Raw genomic sequence first — 21,257 nt, 5'->3', positions numbered from 1 at the left:
AATACCGAAGTTTAGAGCAGTTGACTCGCCCAAGCCACACAGACAGAAAGGGGTAGGGGCTGGGTTTTCAGTCATGTGTGCCAGAGCCCAGGATTCAGGCTCTTCCTCCCTCCAGCTGTGGGGCTGCAGATATGAGCCATTGGACAGCTTAACCTCTCAACATCTGCCTGACTGAACTCCCGGCTTTCCTGGCTTCCCTTTCCCAGCTTAGTTCTTCTGATTACATTAGTATCTCACTTCCCAAATAACACCCTTAAAAAAACGATACAATCATCCTTTAAAATAAAATCCCTTTGCTCTGCTAAGATGGTGGATCTCCGTGGGTCATGGAGTTTGTCAAAATGCACGCTACATGATGGATTGTCAGGAAAACAAATTCCAGCAGGCTTCACATTCATAAAGACATTCTTGATTTATTCTGAATGCCTATCTTAGAAAAATATTTATTATAACATAGTAGAGGAGACAGTTACTGCGTGTGTCACACATGTTCTGAAGGGACGTATTCGAATTCAACCCTCGTCCCACTTATTTGTTAGAGAGTAAACGAGTTCTGAGAGAAACTCAGCCATGTGCCTGATTGCTCAAATCAGATGCAAATCAGATGCAAATTAGATGCAAACCAAATGTTGCTCTGGTCACTGTGTCCAAGCATTGGTGCCAGTTAAGGTACAGGTTTCTTTAAGTTTTGAGTCATATGACTCGGATCATTCCTCATGTTCCTGGATCTGGCTTAAAGCCTATCAGTGCAGATGCAAGATTGTGAGAACAGAGAAAGCAAGATTAGGTTGATTTTTTTCCCCCTCCAGACACAGGAGATAACTATAAGCAGGAAAAGTGCTGCTGAAGATAGGGAAGTGCTCTCTCTCTCTCTCTCTTTCTCTGTCTCTCTCTCTGTCTCTCTGTCTCTGTCTCTGTCTCTGTCTCTGTCTCTGTCTCTGTCTCTGTCTCTCTCTCTCTCTCTCTCTCTCTCTCTCTCTCTCTCGGTTAGCAGCCCTGGGCCTCCTATCCATGCTTAGTGAAGGAAGCCTCCCCTGAGCGTAAGCAAGGCCAAAGGATTTTCTGTAACCTGCCAGCCTCCGCTGCCTGTATCTCCCGCCTGCGCCAACTTAATGTGATTCTTGGCTGGCTGTGCCATTCCCTTGGGAATTATGCATCACAGAGCATTTCACATCTCCTTCTGTGGAAGAAAGGGAACCTTCGAGAAATGAGAAACTTTGTCCAGGATCTTACAACTTGTGTGAGATCTCAAATTTAAAATTAGTTATATCATGACTTCCAATGCCATTGCTTTTGGTGAGTGTATGAATCATAGATGTACACACCATTGGGCCAAATACCAACATTTGCTGAAAGAGAATTCTATGCTTTGGGCATAGGGAGAAAATTATATATATTCAGTTTGTGGTACAGGCATTGAACCTAGGGCCTCAGGCCTGCATTGCAAGTGCATCTACCATTTGATCTCTAACCCTAGCCCTTGTGTCCACATTTTGTTTTTGAGATCAGCTCTTGTTAATTTGGCTTAGGGTTGTCCTCAAACTCAAATCTTCCTGACTCTGCCTCCTGAGTAACTGGGATTATAGGCATGCACCTTTACTCCTGGCTAGTAATATATATTCCTCATAAGGATAGACACGTACAATGTTGAAAACATTTATACTCACGGAATGCAAACTGTCCTATCATAATTGCAGAAGAGGCAACGTAAGTGACAAATGGAGATTGATATAAGAAAATTTATAGTGGTCAGCTTTGGAAGATAATCCAGAAAGCAGAAATGGTGCAGAGAATTCTAATGCAAGAGGTGCAGGTGGGAGGGCTAAATTTAGAGGTACCAAAGACCCATCAGAGTCTCTGGTTCTTATGTGTTCAAGACATGGCTGAGTCTAACCCTAGAAAACCAGTGTGGTCGCTGTGTGGGGGGACTGTGAGTTACTGTCTGGAAGGTTGTATAAATAGGTTCTGGAAGGGCAACAAAGGTGGAATCAATTCCATTCTTGACTCATAGAGTTCAAGTGCCTTTGAAATCTGAAAGGTTAGAATTCCAAGCTTCTGGCTCCAGCATCGAGAATACAAAGTTACATAAATATCACATTAATAAATCAGACTGTTCCACCTGTCTCACTGCAAAGAGTGTAAGTACAAAGTGTCATGTCTGGAAAATGGTTATGCCTCTCCACCACAATTAAAGCAAGTCCTTTATCCTGTTTTATTTTCATACGTTGAACATATTTTTATAGACAGCCCCCTTGTGCCTAATATGTGTGGTTCCTAAAGTTATAGAGGCACGCTGTCCCGCGGTGATCGCAGGCAAAAGAGGCCCACACCTAATTTCCTTCCTCACCAAGATGGAGCCATACCTAGTTGTAAAAGGACACTAAACCAGTGGAAAATCCATCGCAAAGAGCATGTCCTTTTATGCCAGTAAACTCGAGCTTGTTTCCTAGCAATGAGGGAAGTAGAAGCGCAATTTTATGGCATCAAACAGAAAGTATACATTTTAGATATCTTGGCCATAGCAGCTGTGAGTCTGGTGATTGATCTGGAGAGGAGGAAGGAAGGATATAGCCCATGGAAGAGAGCAAGGATGAAAAGAAAAATCTTTGATGAGGAGGAAATGCTTCTTGACTAGATAATGCTCCCAAGAAAATTATGGTAAACAAAGGCAGTGGAGGGCGAAGAGCTGGGGAGAAGCCATTGTGCCTGCATGCCCTTAGCAAGCGGGGGTGAATTGTGGAGGTAAATGTCCTCAGTGTACATTTGCAATTCATTTTCTCTAGTCCTGTGTAGACACCCTCCTTCCACCGGCCATGTTTGTTTCCCAAACACAGAGTGAGGAGCATTGTCCAGCAGCATGGAATGAATTTCAGTTCCTTTGCAGTAGTTTTCGCAGGATGGTCAGGGCAAGAAGTCTATGCTAGGCCTTCCTTTCTTCCATCTAGAAAGTTCATTTATTCCTCTTTTCTCAACATAGAAATCAATTCCTGGCAACTTCCCTGGTACCCCACTTTCAGATCAGGGGATGTGTCCAGCCTTTCTGCTCCCCGTCATGCCTGCCTGCAGCCCGAGGTCCTTACCCTGTCATTCATCATCTGGAGGGGTGAATTTATGAATGGAGCAAGGGTAGGAGAGGCTCAGGGAGGTTTTCTCCAATCCACCCAGGGGCACACTCCACCTCTAAAGAGGGAGAACAGAGTTCAAAGGTTGGATGAGAACAAATGCACCATCAACTAATGCATTTCATTGCTTAAGTGAAGACTGTGTGAAAGAAAATGATGGGTTCTAATAAAGGAACCATGAGCCCATTTCAAAAGTATGAGCCTAGAACGGGGTGCTGGTGGCTCACGCCTGTAATCTTAGCTACTCAGGAGGCTGAAATCTGAGGATTGCCAAAGCCAACCTGGGAAGGAACGTCTACAGGACCCTTATTTTCAGTGAACTATTCAGAAAAAGCTTGAAGTGGTGCTGTGGTACAAAGAGGCTCAGGGATGGTGCCCAGGCCCTGAGTTCAAGGGCCGGGACTGGCAGAGAAAAAACAAAAGACCATACATTTGATAGTGTAAGAAAAGCTATTAGAAGTGGAGGTTATACCCTATCAGCATTAACTTTCCATTTCGGTATCACATACCAAGATAAGCACATAATAAACAACAGCATCAACAATAATGACCCTCATTTTAACTGCAGTTTTGGAGGTTTCAGTCCACCGCACACTGGTCTGTCGTTTGGGAGCCTGTGGCAGGACAGCACATGACCATGGGAGACTGTTCACCTCATGGCTGGGATGTGGATAAAGGAGGGAAGGAAGGGACTGGGCACCACAGCATCTTTCAAGGTCATGACTCCAGTGACCAAAAGACATCCCCTAGGCTCCACCTCTTCAGTTTCTAACACTTCCCAGTAGCCTCAACGTAGAAAAGAAGCTTTGAACCCCATGACCCCATGACTGAAGGCCCAACCCCTCACGGCAGGAGATGTCTGTTTAGAACACACATACACAGCCACTATAAGAAAGCATGACAAGCCACAGATGTTCACCAAGGTGAAAAAAAGAATCACTGAATGAGATGTAGATAATTGTCTTCTGTCTGTTCAGGATACTTATCTTTCATATTTTGTGACTGGCTAGGACAAGAGGAAAAAAATAAAAGAAGAAAGAACAGCAGTAAATTTGTTATATTTACTAAAAAGAATAGGACAAAAGGAAAAAATTAAAAGAAGAAAGAACAGCAGTAAATTTGTTATAATTACTAAAAAGCATAGCCACAACTGTATCCAGTGTCTAGTTATTGAGCACCTCTTATGTGCTAATTGCTAAACCCTGACCAAAGAGTGTTAGACTTAGATCCTGCCCTCAAATTATTTATTAGTGGAGGAATCTTATTTTATGTCACCATTTAAAAAAGAAAATAGCTTTTGCTCAGCCTAAAATCCAGAGTATTAAATCCTCTCATTCTTTGCAAAGTTTATAGTCTTAATATTTTAATTTGATGATAACAGGAATTCTATTACTATTACAATGGAGCTAGTTAATATAATAATACAGAAAATAAGAAAATGACGGAAGCCATCAGGATCTTGTCAAGTATTTAGGGCAACTTAAAGCACCTCTCACGGGCCAAAATGGAACTGTCATAGCATCAGTAAGAACAGTAACTTCAGAGTTTCAAAAGGTACGAAATATATTTAACTGACGGAGCTTGTCATAGTAATTTTTGAATAGCTCTGTTCATCACCAAAGACCTAACTCCTTATTTTGAATACTAATGAAATGACAAAATAGGGATCCTCTACTTTTCCTGTGTAATCTGTACCAAGAAAGAAGAGAAGAGAAAGTTGGTTTTAAATTTTTTTTTCTTCAGATGAGAGTATTTAGAATCCTGGCAACTCTAAGTACATGAGTGACTCAAAATAATAGTAAATGGGACTGGAGGTGTGGCTCAGGTACTAGAGGATCAGCTTAATAAGCTTGAGGTCCTGAGTTCAAAGCCTACTACTGCCAAAAAAAGGAATTGAAACACCTTTGTACAATTATTTAAAGATAATAAAAAGTAAGGAAAAAGCAAGTGGCAAGATGACTGTAAATGTTTACAAAGGAGATGATTTGCTTTTACGTTTGTCAGGGCAAACGAGCTTGTATTTGGTTACCCCTATTGCCAATAAACAAGGGTACTAAATAAGTGTGTTTATATGCTAAATAAATATGTTTATAAAATGAATTCAGAGCTCTGAAGCTCAACAATTAGAACAAAAAGATGGAGATGTGAAGACACTTAATACTTTACCCAGGGAGATGCACCTTCAACAGTTTTTTTTTTCTCTAAGGCCCAAACAGAAAGTAATAGATTTTTTTTTCTAGGCTAGAGAGAAAAGTAAGACTCAAAGTTCACATAGTAGCTTGACATTGAGAAGAGAGCATTGTAAAGTACAAAAAGTAGAAAACTTCCTAACCCCTGCCTGGAAATCTTCTCAACTCTTCTGCCAATCTTCTTTGATTTAATTACTTTCTATTATTTTTAAAAAGTAACTGTACGAAGGGGTTTTAATGCTACAAGGCAGGTTATGAGTACACTACATTTCCATCAATATCACCCTTTCCATCATTTTTCATTTCTGTTGACTCTTGATCTTCATATAACCAACATGAGTTATTCAAAATTCCAAAAGAAGTTAGGAGCCAGGGAACTGAAGTTCTGAAAAATTTTAGCACATGCTTAATGCTGAGAAGAAATAACCTTTAGTTGTAGAGAGATTTGTTAAATACATTTGGAAGGGCGTAAGGGCATTGCTTTAGACCATTTTTGAACATTGGTCATTATGTCCTCAGGCTACAGACAACAAAACCTAGAACCAAACTTTCCTATGGCCAAAGACTTCTTTCTGCTGTCAGCCCATTCCCTGTCAAGCAGCTCCATTGACTTCTTTGTCGCCATCCAACCCTCCAGCTTTTCCCATCTTCCTCCTCCTCTCAGCCCTTCTCATACCCATACCTCTCTTTTCTGCCCCACCTGGGTTACTATGTGTTCACTTATGTCCCTGATTGCCAACCTAATTTAAATATGTGTTCAAATCTTTCCAGAAGCTCTTTCTTTCACCCATCATTTACACTCTGAAGATACATCTGGACACCCAGGATAGCTTACCTGATCTCTCTCTCTCTCTCTCTCTCTCTCTGTGTGTCTGTGTGTGTGTGTGTGTGTGTGTGTCTGTCTTTGTCGGTTATGGGACTTGAACTGAGAGCCTGGGCACTGTCCCAGAGCCTCTTTGTACACAAAGCTAGCACTCTACCACTTGAGCCACAGCACCAGTTCGGGTTTTTGAGAGGTTAATTGGAGTTTTATGGGGACTTTTCTGCCCGAGCTGGCTTCAAACCCCGATCCTCTTTTCTTTTATAAAGGCAACATTTGTTCCCTCCCACTTTTTTTAAAATGATTAGAGTGTAAATGCAAAGAGAAAGAAATGGACGTCTATAAAGCAAATGGTGTGCTGCCTTAGTTTAACACCTGGACTCTTTTCCTTACTTTGGAAGCCCCCTGGGGGCAGGATGGAGTCTCAGTTCTAACCTGGCTCCTATAGTAGCACTTGGCAAGTGAATTAAAAATACTTTGGTTGCCGGCACCAGTGGCTCACGCCTGTAATCCTAGTTACTCAGGAAGCTGAGATCTGAGGATGGCAGTTCAAAGCCAGCCTGAGCAGAAAAGTCCATGAGACTCTTGTCTCCAATAAACCACCAGAAAACTGGAAGTGGCGCTGTGACTCAAGTGGTAGAGCACTAGCCTTGAGCTGAAGAGCTGAGGGACAGCACTCAGGCCCAGTGTTCAAGCCCCATGACTGACAAAAAAGTACTTTGGTTGGCCATGGTATAAGGTGAAAAAACATGTCTACATCAATCACTAATTTACAACACTCACCTGGGAACAACTAATGAAACAAGAGATTATCTCTGAGATGTTGTTAAGGGCTACGAGAAAGATACCAAAAGTCATAGAAAATAGCAAATACTGAGGCCTTCTGACATTTCCACTTGGTTCCCCCAGCATCTTCCTACACCATGAGAGACTAAGGTTATCTTCTAAGTGTTCTGAATAAAGAAGCCCAGAATCGTCATCATTTCAAGTGTCCTGGGAGCCATTATTTGATTATTGCAAATAAACATTAAAGATGGAGGTGGAGCTTACATTCTCCTGGGCCACTTGGTAGTAGTCAATGATGCTAATGCCACCTATACAGAGAATGCATTTAGTTGGTGACAATCATGTTTGTACAGATCCACACCCTAGCACTCGGTTGCTGACCCTAGCTCCCTCTATTTAAAACCTGAATAGTGAAGTCACATTTCTCTGTGGTTCTGTGCAGGCCTTGCTTCTGCTCTTTCTTCCTTCTTAGGCTCTTAATTTTAGTTGTTTGAAACTTAAGAGTGTCTTAAATCATTCTGTGTTCTTTTATGCTACCATGCAAAAAAAAATAGTACAACCTATTTCCTGTAGAGTTCTTGAGTGCCTGATCTTTCCCCTGCATGGCTTAAAAACCCGGTTGAGTAATGCTGTACTCGAGTGCCTATACATCATGCTGGTGCTTGAATACTTCACTCTATAATAGTTTAATAGTGACTTGGTCTGATTTATGTCTCTTAGAAGTCCAAATTGGACCTCTGTTTGTTTAGTAATTCATGAGTCATAATTTTCAAATAAGAAAACAGTGTGATCTGTGTTTAAGGCAGACTACAGATTCAGCCAAGAAGAATTTTGGCTTATAACTCCTTCCTCCAACTGATGAAAGAATCTAAATTATTATTTTGTTCTTTGATTTTTTTTTAAAGGTATAAGTCTTGTCCTATTTGTATTTGGGGTGTGGTCCCCAATGAATGAGTATTCTATTTTTCAAGTAGAATCCTTTGATGACCTTTAAAATAAAAAGAAATTTTCTATGCTTGAATTCTGGTTTCCTTTTCATGCATTTTCTTTCCAATTTTTTCTCTTTTAAGTGTTTTTGTTATCTGAACTCATTAATAATGCCTTAATTCACAGTTTAACTGGCAGAGTCAATTCATCTCTGAAATATCTTTCAGAGGGAGATTTTTTTGCTCACTTCCACAACTTTCTGCAAGCAACGACGACAGTATAAATCAATAAAGCATATTCATTCTCCCTGGCACAATTCAGTAGGCAATGGGGTTATTTACTTTCAGAGAATAGCTTTCTGTAACTAGCTGTATTTCTATAACTGTAGCTGCTCCGTCAAATAGCTTTTACACTGTCACCTGCCACAGAACTATGCAGCAACCTGTCTTCTTGGGTCCCAGGTTAGAATCCCCAAGGCCCTAATTTGGCTGGTCTTTGGCAAAGCCAAGGGAGTGACTGTTTCCCAGAGCCCTGGGAGAGAGCTTCTTCCCCATTGATTGTGCTATGGCTGGCCTATCAAGCTATTTGAGAAGTCATACTCTTGATGATTTTTCTTAGTAATCCATTTGGGAGGTGGGAAGGAAATTGCTTTTTGGCAAGTGACAGCTCCTTAAAATTCAAGAGCCCTCATGTGTCTGAAGCAGGACTAAGATGAAGAAACAGAGGGTGGAAATACCAGATGAGTAGAATAGATGACAACAATCAGTGTGTTTGCATTGGAAATATGCAGAGGTAGAGAAGCAGCGTGCCGCTGAAGGACATAAAACATTTCTGCGATTGAGTTGATGTCCTTCTCAGAGGTGGAAGCAGATCAATTCCCTTCTACCTCTTCCAAACCATCGGGGATCTTGCCCTGATCCAGAAGCAAAACTCTGAACAAAGACATGAATAATCACCTGGCAGGGATGCCAGTCTTCCCCCATAGACCTGGAGCTCTTTGAAAAGAAAACGTGTGCTCTGTGTGTGCATGCATTGTTCGGCCTTCCGCTGTGTTTCCAGAAAGCTCTCTCTCCATAAATATGTGTAGCAGGAAGGAGGGAAGAGCACCTGTTTCAAAAAAGATTTCTTCTGACACAACTCCCTGAAAGAAGTTTGGATATGTTCTATTGGAAAGTTTTCAATTCCAGCGGAGATTATAGTTTCACATCATATAAAGGAAATCGACTCTGTCTAGAGAGCCACAAGAGGAGTGAATCTGGGGGTAGGGCCTGGTCTTGGGGAGTCTCTGCTTTCTTTGATTCTTGCTCTAATGAGCTGACTGGAGATGGGAGGCGTTTACTGAGGTTCTCAGGCCAGTCACAGCTGCTGTAGTGACTCATCTCAGGCAGCAGCTGACACAGGAAGAACAGAACCTAAGGGATGTGGGAGGGCGGGGGTGGGAAATCACTCTTGCCACTTAACCTGGCTATAATGCCATCGATAATCATTTCTTCAGAAATGCATCACGTTTTGGAAAGTGCATCAGAGGTGTTTATTTGATCATGCTTAGTCTTCCATACCCCTTTCCTGCTCAGATGTTCTACTAATTAATCAGTAATCGCACTGGTCTTTGTAGTTGTGACCTTTTATCGATGATCACGCGCCAGCTTCTAAAAAATGATGCAGAGATAATGTTCTCGCAGGATATGAAGAGTGCACCATTGCGATTCTCATATTGCGGATGGGGAAGCGAGGCCAAGCGGTGAAGGAACTCCCCTGAGATGGAGAGAATAATGTCCCACCCAAGGCAAGCAGCCTTGGAGCCTGCAAAGATGGCAGACGCGTTACCTTAGACCGCATGGGTGCTGTTGTAGCTGTGGTTAAGTTCTTACCATAGGAGATGGAGCCAAAGTAATTGCAATGCAATCACAATAAGAGGACAGTAGATGATGGGGGGGAGGAAAGAAGAAAAGGGGAGGAGGGAGTTGACGATGCTCTCAAACTGGTGTTATTCATGGAGAAAGAGGCCATGAACCAAGGAACATGGGTAGTCTCTAATATAAAATATATATTTCTAGTATATATATTATAAAAACAACCCTTGCCAACACCTTGAGTTGAGGACTTGGCATTCACAGAATTAGAAGCTAAAAATGTTGTGGTGTGCTAAGTGACAATGTTTGTGGTTACTTGTGACTCAGACCACAGGACAGCCCCGCCCTTGCCCGGGGTCGAGCCAGGATCCCTACCCACATAGACTTTGGGCTGGTTGCTATGGTGGAATTGTAGTCTGCACTGTTACCAGTGGCTCCAAAGGGGGTAGACAGGTCAGGGCAATTTGCAGGGTCTTCTCCATGACAAGTCAGGGCACGACAAAGCCAGATTATTGGTATTTATAGTAGCCCAACAGTTAAATATATAATCAGCACAGTAATGATCAAATTTACAATTCGAAAACATTCTTCCTTTAGGTCAAGTAACCAATCTCCTTTTAAAGCTTTGGATGGAACGTTTTTACTGTTAAACATTTTGTCACTGTCACACATTTCTCACCTTCCTTCCTTCCTTCCCTCCTTCCCTCCTTCCTTCCTTCCTTCATTCCTTCCTTCCTTTCTTCCTTCCCTCTCTCCCTCCCTCTTTCCTTTCCTTCCCCCTCCCTCCCTCCATCTTTCTTTCCTTCTTTCTTCCTTCCTTTCTTCCTTCCTTCCTTTCTTTCTTTTTCTTTCCTTCCTTCCTTCCTTCCTTCTTTCTTTCTTTCTTTCTTTCTTTCTTTCTTTCTTTCTTTCTTTCTTTCTTTCTTTCTTTCTTTCTTTCTTTCTTTCTTTCTTTCTTACTTTCTCTCTTTCTTTCTCTCTCTCTCTCTTTCTTTCTCTCTCTCTCTCCTTCCCTCCCTCCCTCTCTCTTTCCTTCCTTCCTTCCTTCCTTCCTCTCTCTCTCTTTCATACTAGGGTTTGAATTTGTGACTTCATGCTCTCTAAGCAGTTGCTCTTCTAAAGAACAATGCCTCCAGTCTTTCTCTGTTTTTGGCGTGGTTACTTTTGAATAGGTTCTCACTTCCTGCTCAGGCAAGTGTCTGAGCCATGATCCACCTAGTCTATTTCGGCTTTCTGTTTTAGTTAGAATACCAAGCATGTGCTCTGGGCCCAGCTCCTGGTTGGGTAGGAGGTCTTGTGAACTTTTCTGCCTGAGAATTTTTCAGCCCTGGGTGGTCTCTAATCTGATCTTATCCATTTCACTTCCTAAGTAGCTGTGATTATAGGCAAGAGCCACTGACATACAGCTGCATTTCACTTAATCACTTTTCTAATATTTCTAATTTTCCTTCTAACATTTTTACTTTATACATGCATACATATATACATATATGTATATATATCTATATCAGCTAAATACAGAGAGTAAAGTTGGATGCCTAGGAAATGTCTGCCATATTCCTTGTGTTCTTTTGTCAAACTGTTCGGGCACTAAGTGTCAAACACCAAATGTTTGAAAAGAGGTAAGAATGTATAGGACAATTATTAATGAATATTATGAAAGAACATTATTAATATCATTTTGGATGTTTAGCATTTCTAAACAAATACATATGGAGTTGAGTTGATTTTTTGATTCTATATACTCCCACTAGATCTTTTATAGTTTCGTTTCAATTTAAGGAAATATCATGAGCTGGGTATGATGATGTATACATGCTTATAATCCCAGAATTTAGGAGGCTGAAGTAGGAGGACTCAGCATGAAGTAGCTAGCAAAGCCCTGTCTCAAAATAACAACAAAGAAAACAAAAGCCACGCCAGAAATCTACAAGGAAAATTTGTGGTGAATCACCCAGAAATTTTGCTTTTGTGTGAATGTCTTTCTTTCCATTGGTAATGTTCTCTCAGGAGTCCGAAAATGCAAAAAATATTTGTACAGTAGATAATGAATATTCTCAGAACATTATCAGTAATGGCAAAAACTTGAAATATTGCTTTCTGGTCAATGATATGGTATCTGAATGCAAACATGACTCATTTAAATATGGAATAAATACACCTCAAAGATACGTGTTTGAACCATTAATGAAAGAACTAGAAGTATGGTAAAGTTTGTTCAAAGAAAGTTGAAGGGAGTGAGTGTGTTTGCAGTCCTATTTAGGTGTCCAAGAAAAATGCCGAAATAGTATTACTACATAAGGAGTATTTGGCAATAATAATAAATAGTAAAATCGGACACATATTAACTCATCTAGAATTGAGCCACTTCCATTTTGGTCTGTTAGAAAGTGCTTTCATGCAGTAGTGATATGTGAGTTTGTTACTTTGATTTATGTCCAGTTTTTTCAGTTCTTTTTTTACAGTGTGGTACAATCACTTTCAATACAGACTATGTAGATATGTTTGTCTTTCTAATCGCTTTTTAGGAGAGTTAAGTACTGTTGATATATAGCTTTCAAATGTTCTCTGTAAAGGTTGAAAGATTGTTTTTCCTTTTAAAATTTTAAGTAGTTCCAGTTTTACATCATTTATTTTATATCTCACAATTCAGTATTTGTTGTTGATGGTTTAAGATCATATTTTGAAACTGAGTATAGGGGTTCACCTCTGTATTCTCAGCTACTCAGTAGGTAGAGTTTGGGAAAATTATGGTCAGAAGTGGCTTGGGTTAAAGTGCAAGACTATCTGAAAAATAACCTAAAAAAAAAAAAAAGAATGGAGGCAGATGTAAGTGGTAGAATTCCTGCAGCATAAGTGCAAGGCCCTGAGATGTGTGTGTGTGTGTGTGTGTGTGTGTGTGTGTGTGTGTGTATGCAGATTACTTTTCATAAGCATAGTAAAAAGTGAGTTCTTGTAAGTGAATATTCTTTTTTGGGAGAGCCAGCTGTGGATCTAGAACTCACAGCCTTGTGATCTCATTTGGCTTTCTCGCTCAAGGCTAGAGCTCTACCACATGAGCCACATCTCTATGTCTGACTTTTTGCTGGCTCATTGGAGATGAGTCTCTTAGTCTTTTCCTTTTTTTGGGGGGGGGGGGTCCGGTTGTGGGGCCTGAACTCTAGGCCTGGGCGCTGTCCCTCAGCTCTTCAGCTCAAGGCTAGCACTCTACCACTTGAGCCACAGTGCCACTTTCGGCTTTTTTTCTTTTTGCTTATGTGAGGCTGAGGAATCGAACCCAGGGCCTCAGGCATGCAAGGCAAGTGCTCTACCACTGAGCCACCTTCCCAGCCCCCTCTCTTAGTCTTTTCTTTCCAGGATGGCTTCGAACTAAGCTTCTCAGTTCTCAGCCTCCTGAGTAGCTAGGATAACAGTCATGAGTAACAGCTTGACTACATGAGTGTTCTGTCTAAAGAAACAATGTGAAGATTCATGCTCATTTCTTAAACATCACTAGAACATTTTTCTATATTACATGTATGTGTGTTGACTATTGCTGTACTGATGATGTACCCATGTTTTGAATGATGCTTGGCTCCCTCCCGCCCCACAAAGAAGGCTGTTAATACTCACGTGAAGTCTGTGACTCAGTGCCTTCCTGTATGTCGCTGAATTCACTCCACCTGTACTTTCTTCCTTTAGACATAGTTGGTGAAAGGATGCCCCTCTCTCTCTCTCCTATAGCTGGGCTTTAAATCTTTTCCTGTCACTGGGGTTTCTAAGTAGTCCTCAGAGTTTCTTTCCTCATAGTGATCTTAACGGTGTTGGGAGAAAACCTAAGCCTTTGGAAGTTAAATGTTCCAGGAGTGATCTAGTTTATGGGGAAACATTTTAGAGCATGACAACTATAGATTACTATTGATTGCTGAGCAGCCTCAGGTTTCTAGACCTGAAAGAGACCTTTCTCAATGACCTTAACCCATAACCTTGGTCCACTTGATCCAAGCACCTGTTACAATGTGTAATGGTTTCATGAACTGATTTGTTCATTTGGGAAATGTTTATCTTTCCTATATAGAAGCTCCCAGAGGGCCTAGGCCCTGCTCTTCCTATATATGCTTTCATCCTAGCATCTTCTCAAATGTGATGGGATTAAAACCTCTACTCCCATGACTTCATCCACGGTTGCATAGACAATTCCACACCTGTTAAGTAGAAAGCGTGTAAGCCTTACAAGAAATGAAACACCACATCATTAGTGTAAGTGTCCATTGTCCGAAATAGTTGCAGTTATGTTTTCTTTTGCTGAGGGAAATAGTCTAGCCACAAAAGCTTTAGGTACTACAGAAGACAAATGTGACTATTGTAATATAATAATTTAAAAAAACAGTGAAAAGGGAAAAATAGTAGGCTGAAGTAACATAGGCTGGACCTTTTATGGGAGAAAAAGAAGTCTCTTGGTAGCTAATTCCCAAAATAGTCTTCATTTAAAATGAAATCGTTACTGCGATACTTGCCTTTAAGCAATCCGTTAACTCAGAGATAACTGCATTGCTCCAAATGTGTCAGCATTTAAAGTCTATTTTATCGAATTTGTTCTTAATTTATTGTAATATAATAATTGCAGAACGTGTCATTTGTGCTCAACACGAAGTTCTGTTGTTTTCCCCTATGTGCATTTATTCAGCTATATAACAAGGTATAATTGTTTAGTTAACGTGATTCTTTCTGAAAAAGTGCACTGTTTATTCATGTGTGCTTGGCGAATGAATTCTTCATCAGCACGTCAGGAAGACACATGAGAAAAGAATCAAACCCCTAACTTGTCAAAAGATGGCAATATAAAATAGTGAAAATAATTGGGATGATGGTACTTCTGAGACTTGATGGAGAAGTTGCGCTACAAGTAGTCATGGTCATGTGTGTTGAGCTGAACGCTGTCATGTTAGTGGGTGGACTGGAAGAAATTAGCTTACCAGCAGAAACATTGATTCACATTTTATTGGGATTCTTTAACCTCTGCTCTTATTACATAAATATATACTCAAGAGTAATTATCTTAAAGAAAAAAAATTCTTTGATCTGTAAAATGTAGAAAATGCTACTTGGGTTCCTAAGTATTCTGAGCATTTTTTTCTTTTTCTTTTTGGACTCGTGTGTGTGTGTGTGTGTGTGTGTGTGTGTGTGTGTGTGTGTAATTCAGGGCGCAACTGATTTTGACAAACGTGCTATTATGGCACGAGTGTAACATGACATCTTCTTTCAGATGAACTGGTGCGATCTTGACAACGAGTAGGGAAGGCGCTGTCAGAAAGCTGAGAAAACATGTCAGTGTCCCAGTTATGACATAAAACGCAGCAGAATAAACCTTACAATATCATTAAGCTAAATGTCTTTCCAATGATGCCCTTGAGAAGGCAAGAAATGGCATTGCCCTTGACTATGGTTCCTTAATCATGAGAATTACATAATAAGACAGAATACAGGGTGGCTTAATGGGTACTAGAAATGGAGTTTTACCAGTTGAGAGTATGTGTATGTGTGTGTGTGTGTGTGTGTGTGTTTGTGTGTGTGTGTGTGTCTGTGTCTGTGTCTGTGTGTGTGTATATATATATTTGTGTGTGTGTGTGAGAGAGAGTGATCTAGTACATGGATGAAAGAATTTTCAGATACCGCCATTGCTTTTTCTGAAGCAAAAAGAGCCCCTTTAATTACTTTCATGAATGTTGCTCAAATATTGATTGTTAAAATGTAATTTGTCGTACATTGACTATGGCCATTTTTTTCTGACTTCCTTTTTAATGGAATAAGAAATATAGTCTTTAACAGTATAAAAGAAAAGTGAGGTGTATATCTAAAAATATTTTAGGTCATGAATTCTATAATGAAATTAATAAATAATTAAAATTTGTAATTAGTTAATAAAAACGAAGCTAGAATCAACTTGGGGTTTCAATAGGATCATATACGTGGTGGTTATATACGTACATATACATACACATATATACACACATACACACATACAGACACAAACATGTGTTTGTGTATGTATACATGTACACACACACATTACACAATTTACATGCATACATGTACACAATGCACATGCCCAGACATGTATATACACATGCACACACAAATTTGTGTGTCCATACCCCTACACAGGCATACACACATACCCACCTACATATACACATACATGCCCCCACACTCATACTCATATAATACACGTATACACAGACACACATGTCCACAGATAGACACACAAACATAGACACAGACTCAAAATGCTTTAATGAAAGCATATTTGTCCTTCGAATGACCTTTACTCTCTTTGCCTCTAGGATCAGAGGTGGTTGATCTTGATGGAAAAAGTTTCCTGAGCTACAGATTCAATCAAAAATCTCTGAGTCCCATGAAAGATACGATTTCTTTGAAATTCAAAACCATGCAGAGTGCTGGGATCCTGCTCCACAGAGCAGGGCCCGGTGGAGATTCCATCACACTGGAGCTGAGAGGAGGAAGGCTTTTTTTACTCATCAATGCAGGTAAAACTCTTTGGTGGGTTGCTCGAAAATCGAACCATTAACTCAGCCCTTAGAAAACCATATGCATTCAGAGCTTATTCTCTTCGGCACTACCGCGATCTTATTTTCAGATCCCAGGGCTTGCCTGTATGACTGTATTCCTCGTTCTTGTCGAAATGTTTCCTATGTTGGGAATGGTACAGGCCTCTCCTTGGCTCTTCTCTCTCGGAGAGAGTGACATGGCTATTTTCTAGCATCATAAAGAATGACATGGGTCATTGAAAAATACTGCAGTAGTAAAAATAATGAGGTTGTAGCAAAGATGAAATTTACATAGACAATGGCCGCACCATTGGTAATGATAATAAAAGGAATTAACAGTGATAGGGATTACAACCAGGTCTAGAGACTGTTACACCGAGGCTCCCTGTTTGCAATTACTATGAGATGCCGCAGGGCAGTGTCGCCTGGGAATAACGATGCTGTCTTTTCCCCATCCTTTCCTAGGTGAAGCTAAACTTCCCTCTACTCACTCTCCAACCAATCTCACCCTGGGCAGCCTGCTCGATGACCAGCACTGGCATAGTGTGCTCATTCAGCGACGGGGCAAACAGGTCAACTTCACAGTGGATGAGCACAAGAGTCGTTTTCATGCACAGGGAGACCTCAGTTACCTGGATCTTGATTATGAGGTGTGATGGTTACATTTCAATTAATACAGATTTTCTTTAGGATGAGATTTTGATGATGGATGTGTAGTTTAACTTTCCAGCAGAGATTCTGTGCTAGAGGAACCCCCCCCCCCATCCTCCCCCCTCCTCCACTTCATAGGGCTGGCTAGCCTAACTTACGTTCATCCGAAGGTGATCAATAATTGCATTCGTATTGATGGCCTCGTGACAAATGTGTGAATTTATCATTCAATAGCATGCGGTTGTCAATTTTTAACTGAGATATGTAATCCTAGAGCTGCACATGGAGGAAATTTCCCCCAGAAAGAGATCCCATTGTTACAAGTAAATATAGGATATGTTTTATGATTTCTTTGTGTTATAGGGTGCTTCTGATCAATATTTAGACTTATGAGGGAGACTGTAACCACGAACACTTTCAATTAATCCATTAACAATTGATACAAAGACAACTATTGATTATGCTAAAATATATTCAAAATGAAATATCATCATCATTATGAAGATATTATTGAACAGATTTTTGCATACCCTGGATAGACAGATGCATTTTCCCCCTCCCCCGGGAAAGTACTATATCAAAACAGATGTGATGAACAACTTATAGGAATTGTCAAACTCTAGTATCAATAAGTGCTACATGCGTGAACATTAGGTATTAAAAACAATCGTGTCTCTGTTCTTTTCCAGAGTGACTTGATGGAAATTTGCTCTGTGTGTGCTGATGACAGGGCTAGTTGTTCATCATAATTATCCTAAAAATCACTAAACAATATTATTGATGCTACTTTTCTTTCTAAGATCAGCTTCGGAGGGATTCCAGCACCTGCAAAATCTGTGTCATTCTTGCATAAAAATTTTCATGGATGCTTAGAGAATCTCTATTATAACGACGTGGATATCATCGATCTGGCCAAGCAACAAGATCCCCAAATCATCCTTATGGTAAAGAGCCTTCATGGGAGGGAGGGAGTAAAACCATGTACATTTTCCAAATGAAATTGTTCTTTTTTGGTATGCTGCCGTGGGGATTGCTCTTCTTATTTTTTTCTCTGATGGCGATATGCCTATAGGAGATTAATTCTAGCTAAAGGAATAGGAATTCACAAGCCATAATTATTTTCATAGGAAGCAAAGTGACTTTTAAAACAGTGAATATCTTACTTTTTCCTGTGATGTTATTATTCCTAAGAGACTAATTTCTTTTGCTCAGTAATTTCCTTAATAAGATATTCCCTGAGCAACTCACTGGATAAACACAAGAGTTTCTGAAATTGGGCAACATCCATATGTATTAGAGAGAGATGTTAGAAGCTCTTGTATTTTGCTATAGTCCTTAATAATAATTACTATAGTAATAATTATTATAATTAAAATAATAAATGAATAGGCTGTTTCAATATTGTATCTGCTAATCTGTCCAAATGGCAACATTGTTCAGACTACATTGTATTCTAGGTTGTGGATGAGTGACAGAATTAAATGTGACCCAATTGGGTTAGAGCACCCAACGGTAGCAGGTGTGTTGTATGCTAGGAATCTGTGTTAGGACGTGGAGCTGGGAAGTGGGGGCCTGTCATGGGAATGTGCGAGACCCAGGAAGTCACTAACTCTGTCTGAAGCCATGCTGTGAGTCTACATATTGGGCTTTGTAGTGCTTGCAGTGTATGAAGGAAGCTTTCTGCAGAGAGAATCTCTAGGAGTTGTTGCCCATGTTCCCACGGAGAGTCCCAAGCTCAGCATCTAGGATGGGCCTGGATGACTGTGGTTCAGCAAGGCCAGCTCTCTGGAGGAAGAGAGGAAGGATGGGTACAGAGTGAGAAAGAACAAGGACACAGCTATCTCTTTCTCTCTCCATCCATCCATCCATCCATCCATCCATCCACCCATGTATATCTGTATCTATCTATCCATGTACATATGTATGTATGTACATATGTATGTATGTCTATATGTATGTATGTACGTATCTATCTATCTGTCTGTCTGTCTATCTATCTATCTATCTGTCTGTCTGTCTGTCTATCCATCCATATATGTATGTATGTACATATCTATCCATCCATCCATCCATCCATATATTTATGTATGTATGTATCCATCCATATGTGTATGTATGTATGCATCTATCTGTCTATCTAGCTAGCTCTCTATCCATATATCCATATATGTATGTATGTATGTATCTCTCTCTCTCTCTCTCTACATACCTGTCTATCCATCCATCCATATATATATGTATGTATGTATCTATCTATCTATCCATCCATATAAGTATGTATGTGTGCATTTATCTATCATATATGTATGCACGTATCTATATCTATCCATATATGTATGTATGTACATGTCTATATCCATGTATGTATTATGTATGTATGTATGCATGCATGTGTCTATCTATCTATCTATCTATCTATCTATCTATCTATCTATCTATCTATCTATCTATCTATGGTGTATGGCACAGTGGCTCTCCTTCCAGCTAACCTATATTCAGAAGCAGACAAGGATGGATGGCAATTCTGGGAAACATACTCCCCAGCAGTTCCCTATAATAACAAAAAATGCAGAGCCATACATTGATTTTAATTAATTTCTTTGGTTGCTTAAAATTCAGAATATGCATCTTTAAGCTCCTGTTGTGTCAGCAAATCCCAAAGTACATCACAAGAATATTTATTATTGAAAAAAAGTATTTTATTCTGAATTCTCTGTGAGTTGGCATTGTTTATATGCTCATCACAGCCAGAAAGATTTTTAAAGTAGGTGTTTTTTTTTTTATTAAAGGGAAAAATTGAAAGGAAAAGGAACAGGATTATAAATAGATAGACGTGAAATTCATCTAACATCTGAGTGTCCAGAAACTTCTCAAGAGAAGCCCACCCCTCCGCTTTAGGAAGGGAGGAGGCAGCCTTCCAAATGAGGCTAAGACCAGTCCGAGCTTTTCCTGGGTTTGATGACCTCACCATTGTCTTTATGGTATGGGTTATTGTAAAAGTGAGCCTTGTCTCCTCTTAGGACTTTGTTATTTCAACCATTAGAACAGCGGAATTGTTTACAATCAAAGTTAATTCACTTAACAGAATCATAATATAGCCAAATATCTTAGTTTGATCAAGATCCAATGTGTTGCTTCCAGTGTTGCTTCTTCTAAACGAGCCTTGCATTTGCTGGGGAGTTGAGAGCCATGTGTGCTCCTGGTTCACTCCTGTAATCCTAGCCACGCAGGAAGCTATGAATCTCGGAGGATGGTGGTTTGAAGGCAGCCTGGGCAGAAAAATCCATTTGCAGAATAACCAGCCCAAAGCTAGGCTGGAGGTGTGACTCAACTGCTGGAGTGCCAGCAGAGAGCAAGCCAAACAAATGCAAGGCCCAGAGTTCAAATACCAATTCTAGCAAATGAGAATGAGGATGAGGATGATGATGATGATGATGATGATGATGATGATAATAATAATAGAAAGTTGAAAAATGGAAGCTTTATGGAAGTAGACCTTCATGGTGATATTTGTGGTTTTAAATCTGGGAGAAAGTCAATATTTTAAATTCAATTCCAAGTGGAATATGAATAGCAGGCTGATAGTTTCTCTCCCTCCCCCCCCCCCCCTCCCCTTTCTTCTTTCTTGTCTTTTGTCCTCAGGGAAATGTGTCATTCATTTGTTCACAACCACAGTCTGTGCCTGTGACTTTTCTGAGCTCCAGGAGTTTCTTAACCTTGCCAGCCTCTTCCAGAGAGGAAGGGGTTTCCGCCAGTTTTCAATTTCGCACCTGGAATGCAGAAGGACTTTTGCTGTTCAGTGAACTTCAAGTGGTTTCTGGGAGTCTCCTCCTCTTGCTCAGTGATGGAAAACTTAAGTTGAATCTCCACCAGCCAGGAAAATTACCCAGTGACATCACAGCAGGTAATAAATGTACTCCCCTAGGCAAAACATATGGATTCCAAAGATTTCATTATCTCCTGTGTCACTCTCCGTAAATGTGATATGCATAACCCTCCCTCAAAAATATTAATATTTGTTTAATCAATGTAGACCGAAGTTAATAAGATTATCAGTATTCTTCCTTAGAGGAAGTTGATTCCAATTTCCTTTTAAATAGGACGCCAACCTTCACAGTTCTTATTACCCCAAATGGTATAGATGGAAAGCATCAATTTTTACCCATCATCCTCTCTCTCCACTCCAGGCTAGTCAGTACCTCAAATTCCTCCAGAAGTAGGTTTGGGAAGAAGATAGATTCTGGTGGATTCTCAGTCTCTTTACTTACTTTTAGGGCAAAGCAGTATCTTTGGAGCCATTAGAAGTAATATAATTAAGGCAACTGTATGGCTGTCTGCAAAATTAATGTCCAATCTAGGTC

At 40.2% G+C, this 21,257-nt stretch overlaps 1 protein-coding gene across 1 annotated transcript in view; it reads left to right on the top strand.

Moving 5' to 3' along the window:
* The window catches only part of Cntnap4 (contactin associated protein family member 4), a 184,470-nt gene that overhangs the window by 71,981 nt on the left and 91,232 nt on the right, over positions 1–21,257 (top strand). The window contains exons 4-7 of the mRNA XM_042700954.1: positions 16,021–16,224; positions 16,711–16,895; positions 17,697–17,840; positions 20,539–20,800. Of these exons, the coding sequence (XP_042556888.1) occupies positions 16,021–16,224; positions 16,711–16,895; positions 17,697–17,840; positions 20,539–20,800 (795 nt within the window). The remainder of the gene's footprint in view (positions 1–16,020; positions 16,225–16,710; positions 16,896–17,696; positions 17,841–20,538; positions 20,801–21,257) is intronic.

The sequence above is a fragment of the Dipodomys spectabilis genome, unplaced genomic scaffold (genome assembly GCF_019054845.1).
Source record: "Dipodomys spectabilis isolate Male_0828 unplaced genomic scaffold, ASM1905484v1 ptg000273l, whole genome shotgun sequence".
NCBI lineage: Eukaryota > Metazoa > Chordata > Mammalia > Rodentia > Heteromyidae > Dipodomys > Dipodomys spectabilis.
This window is presented reverse-complemented; position numbering and strand designations above follow the sequence as displayed.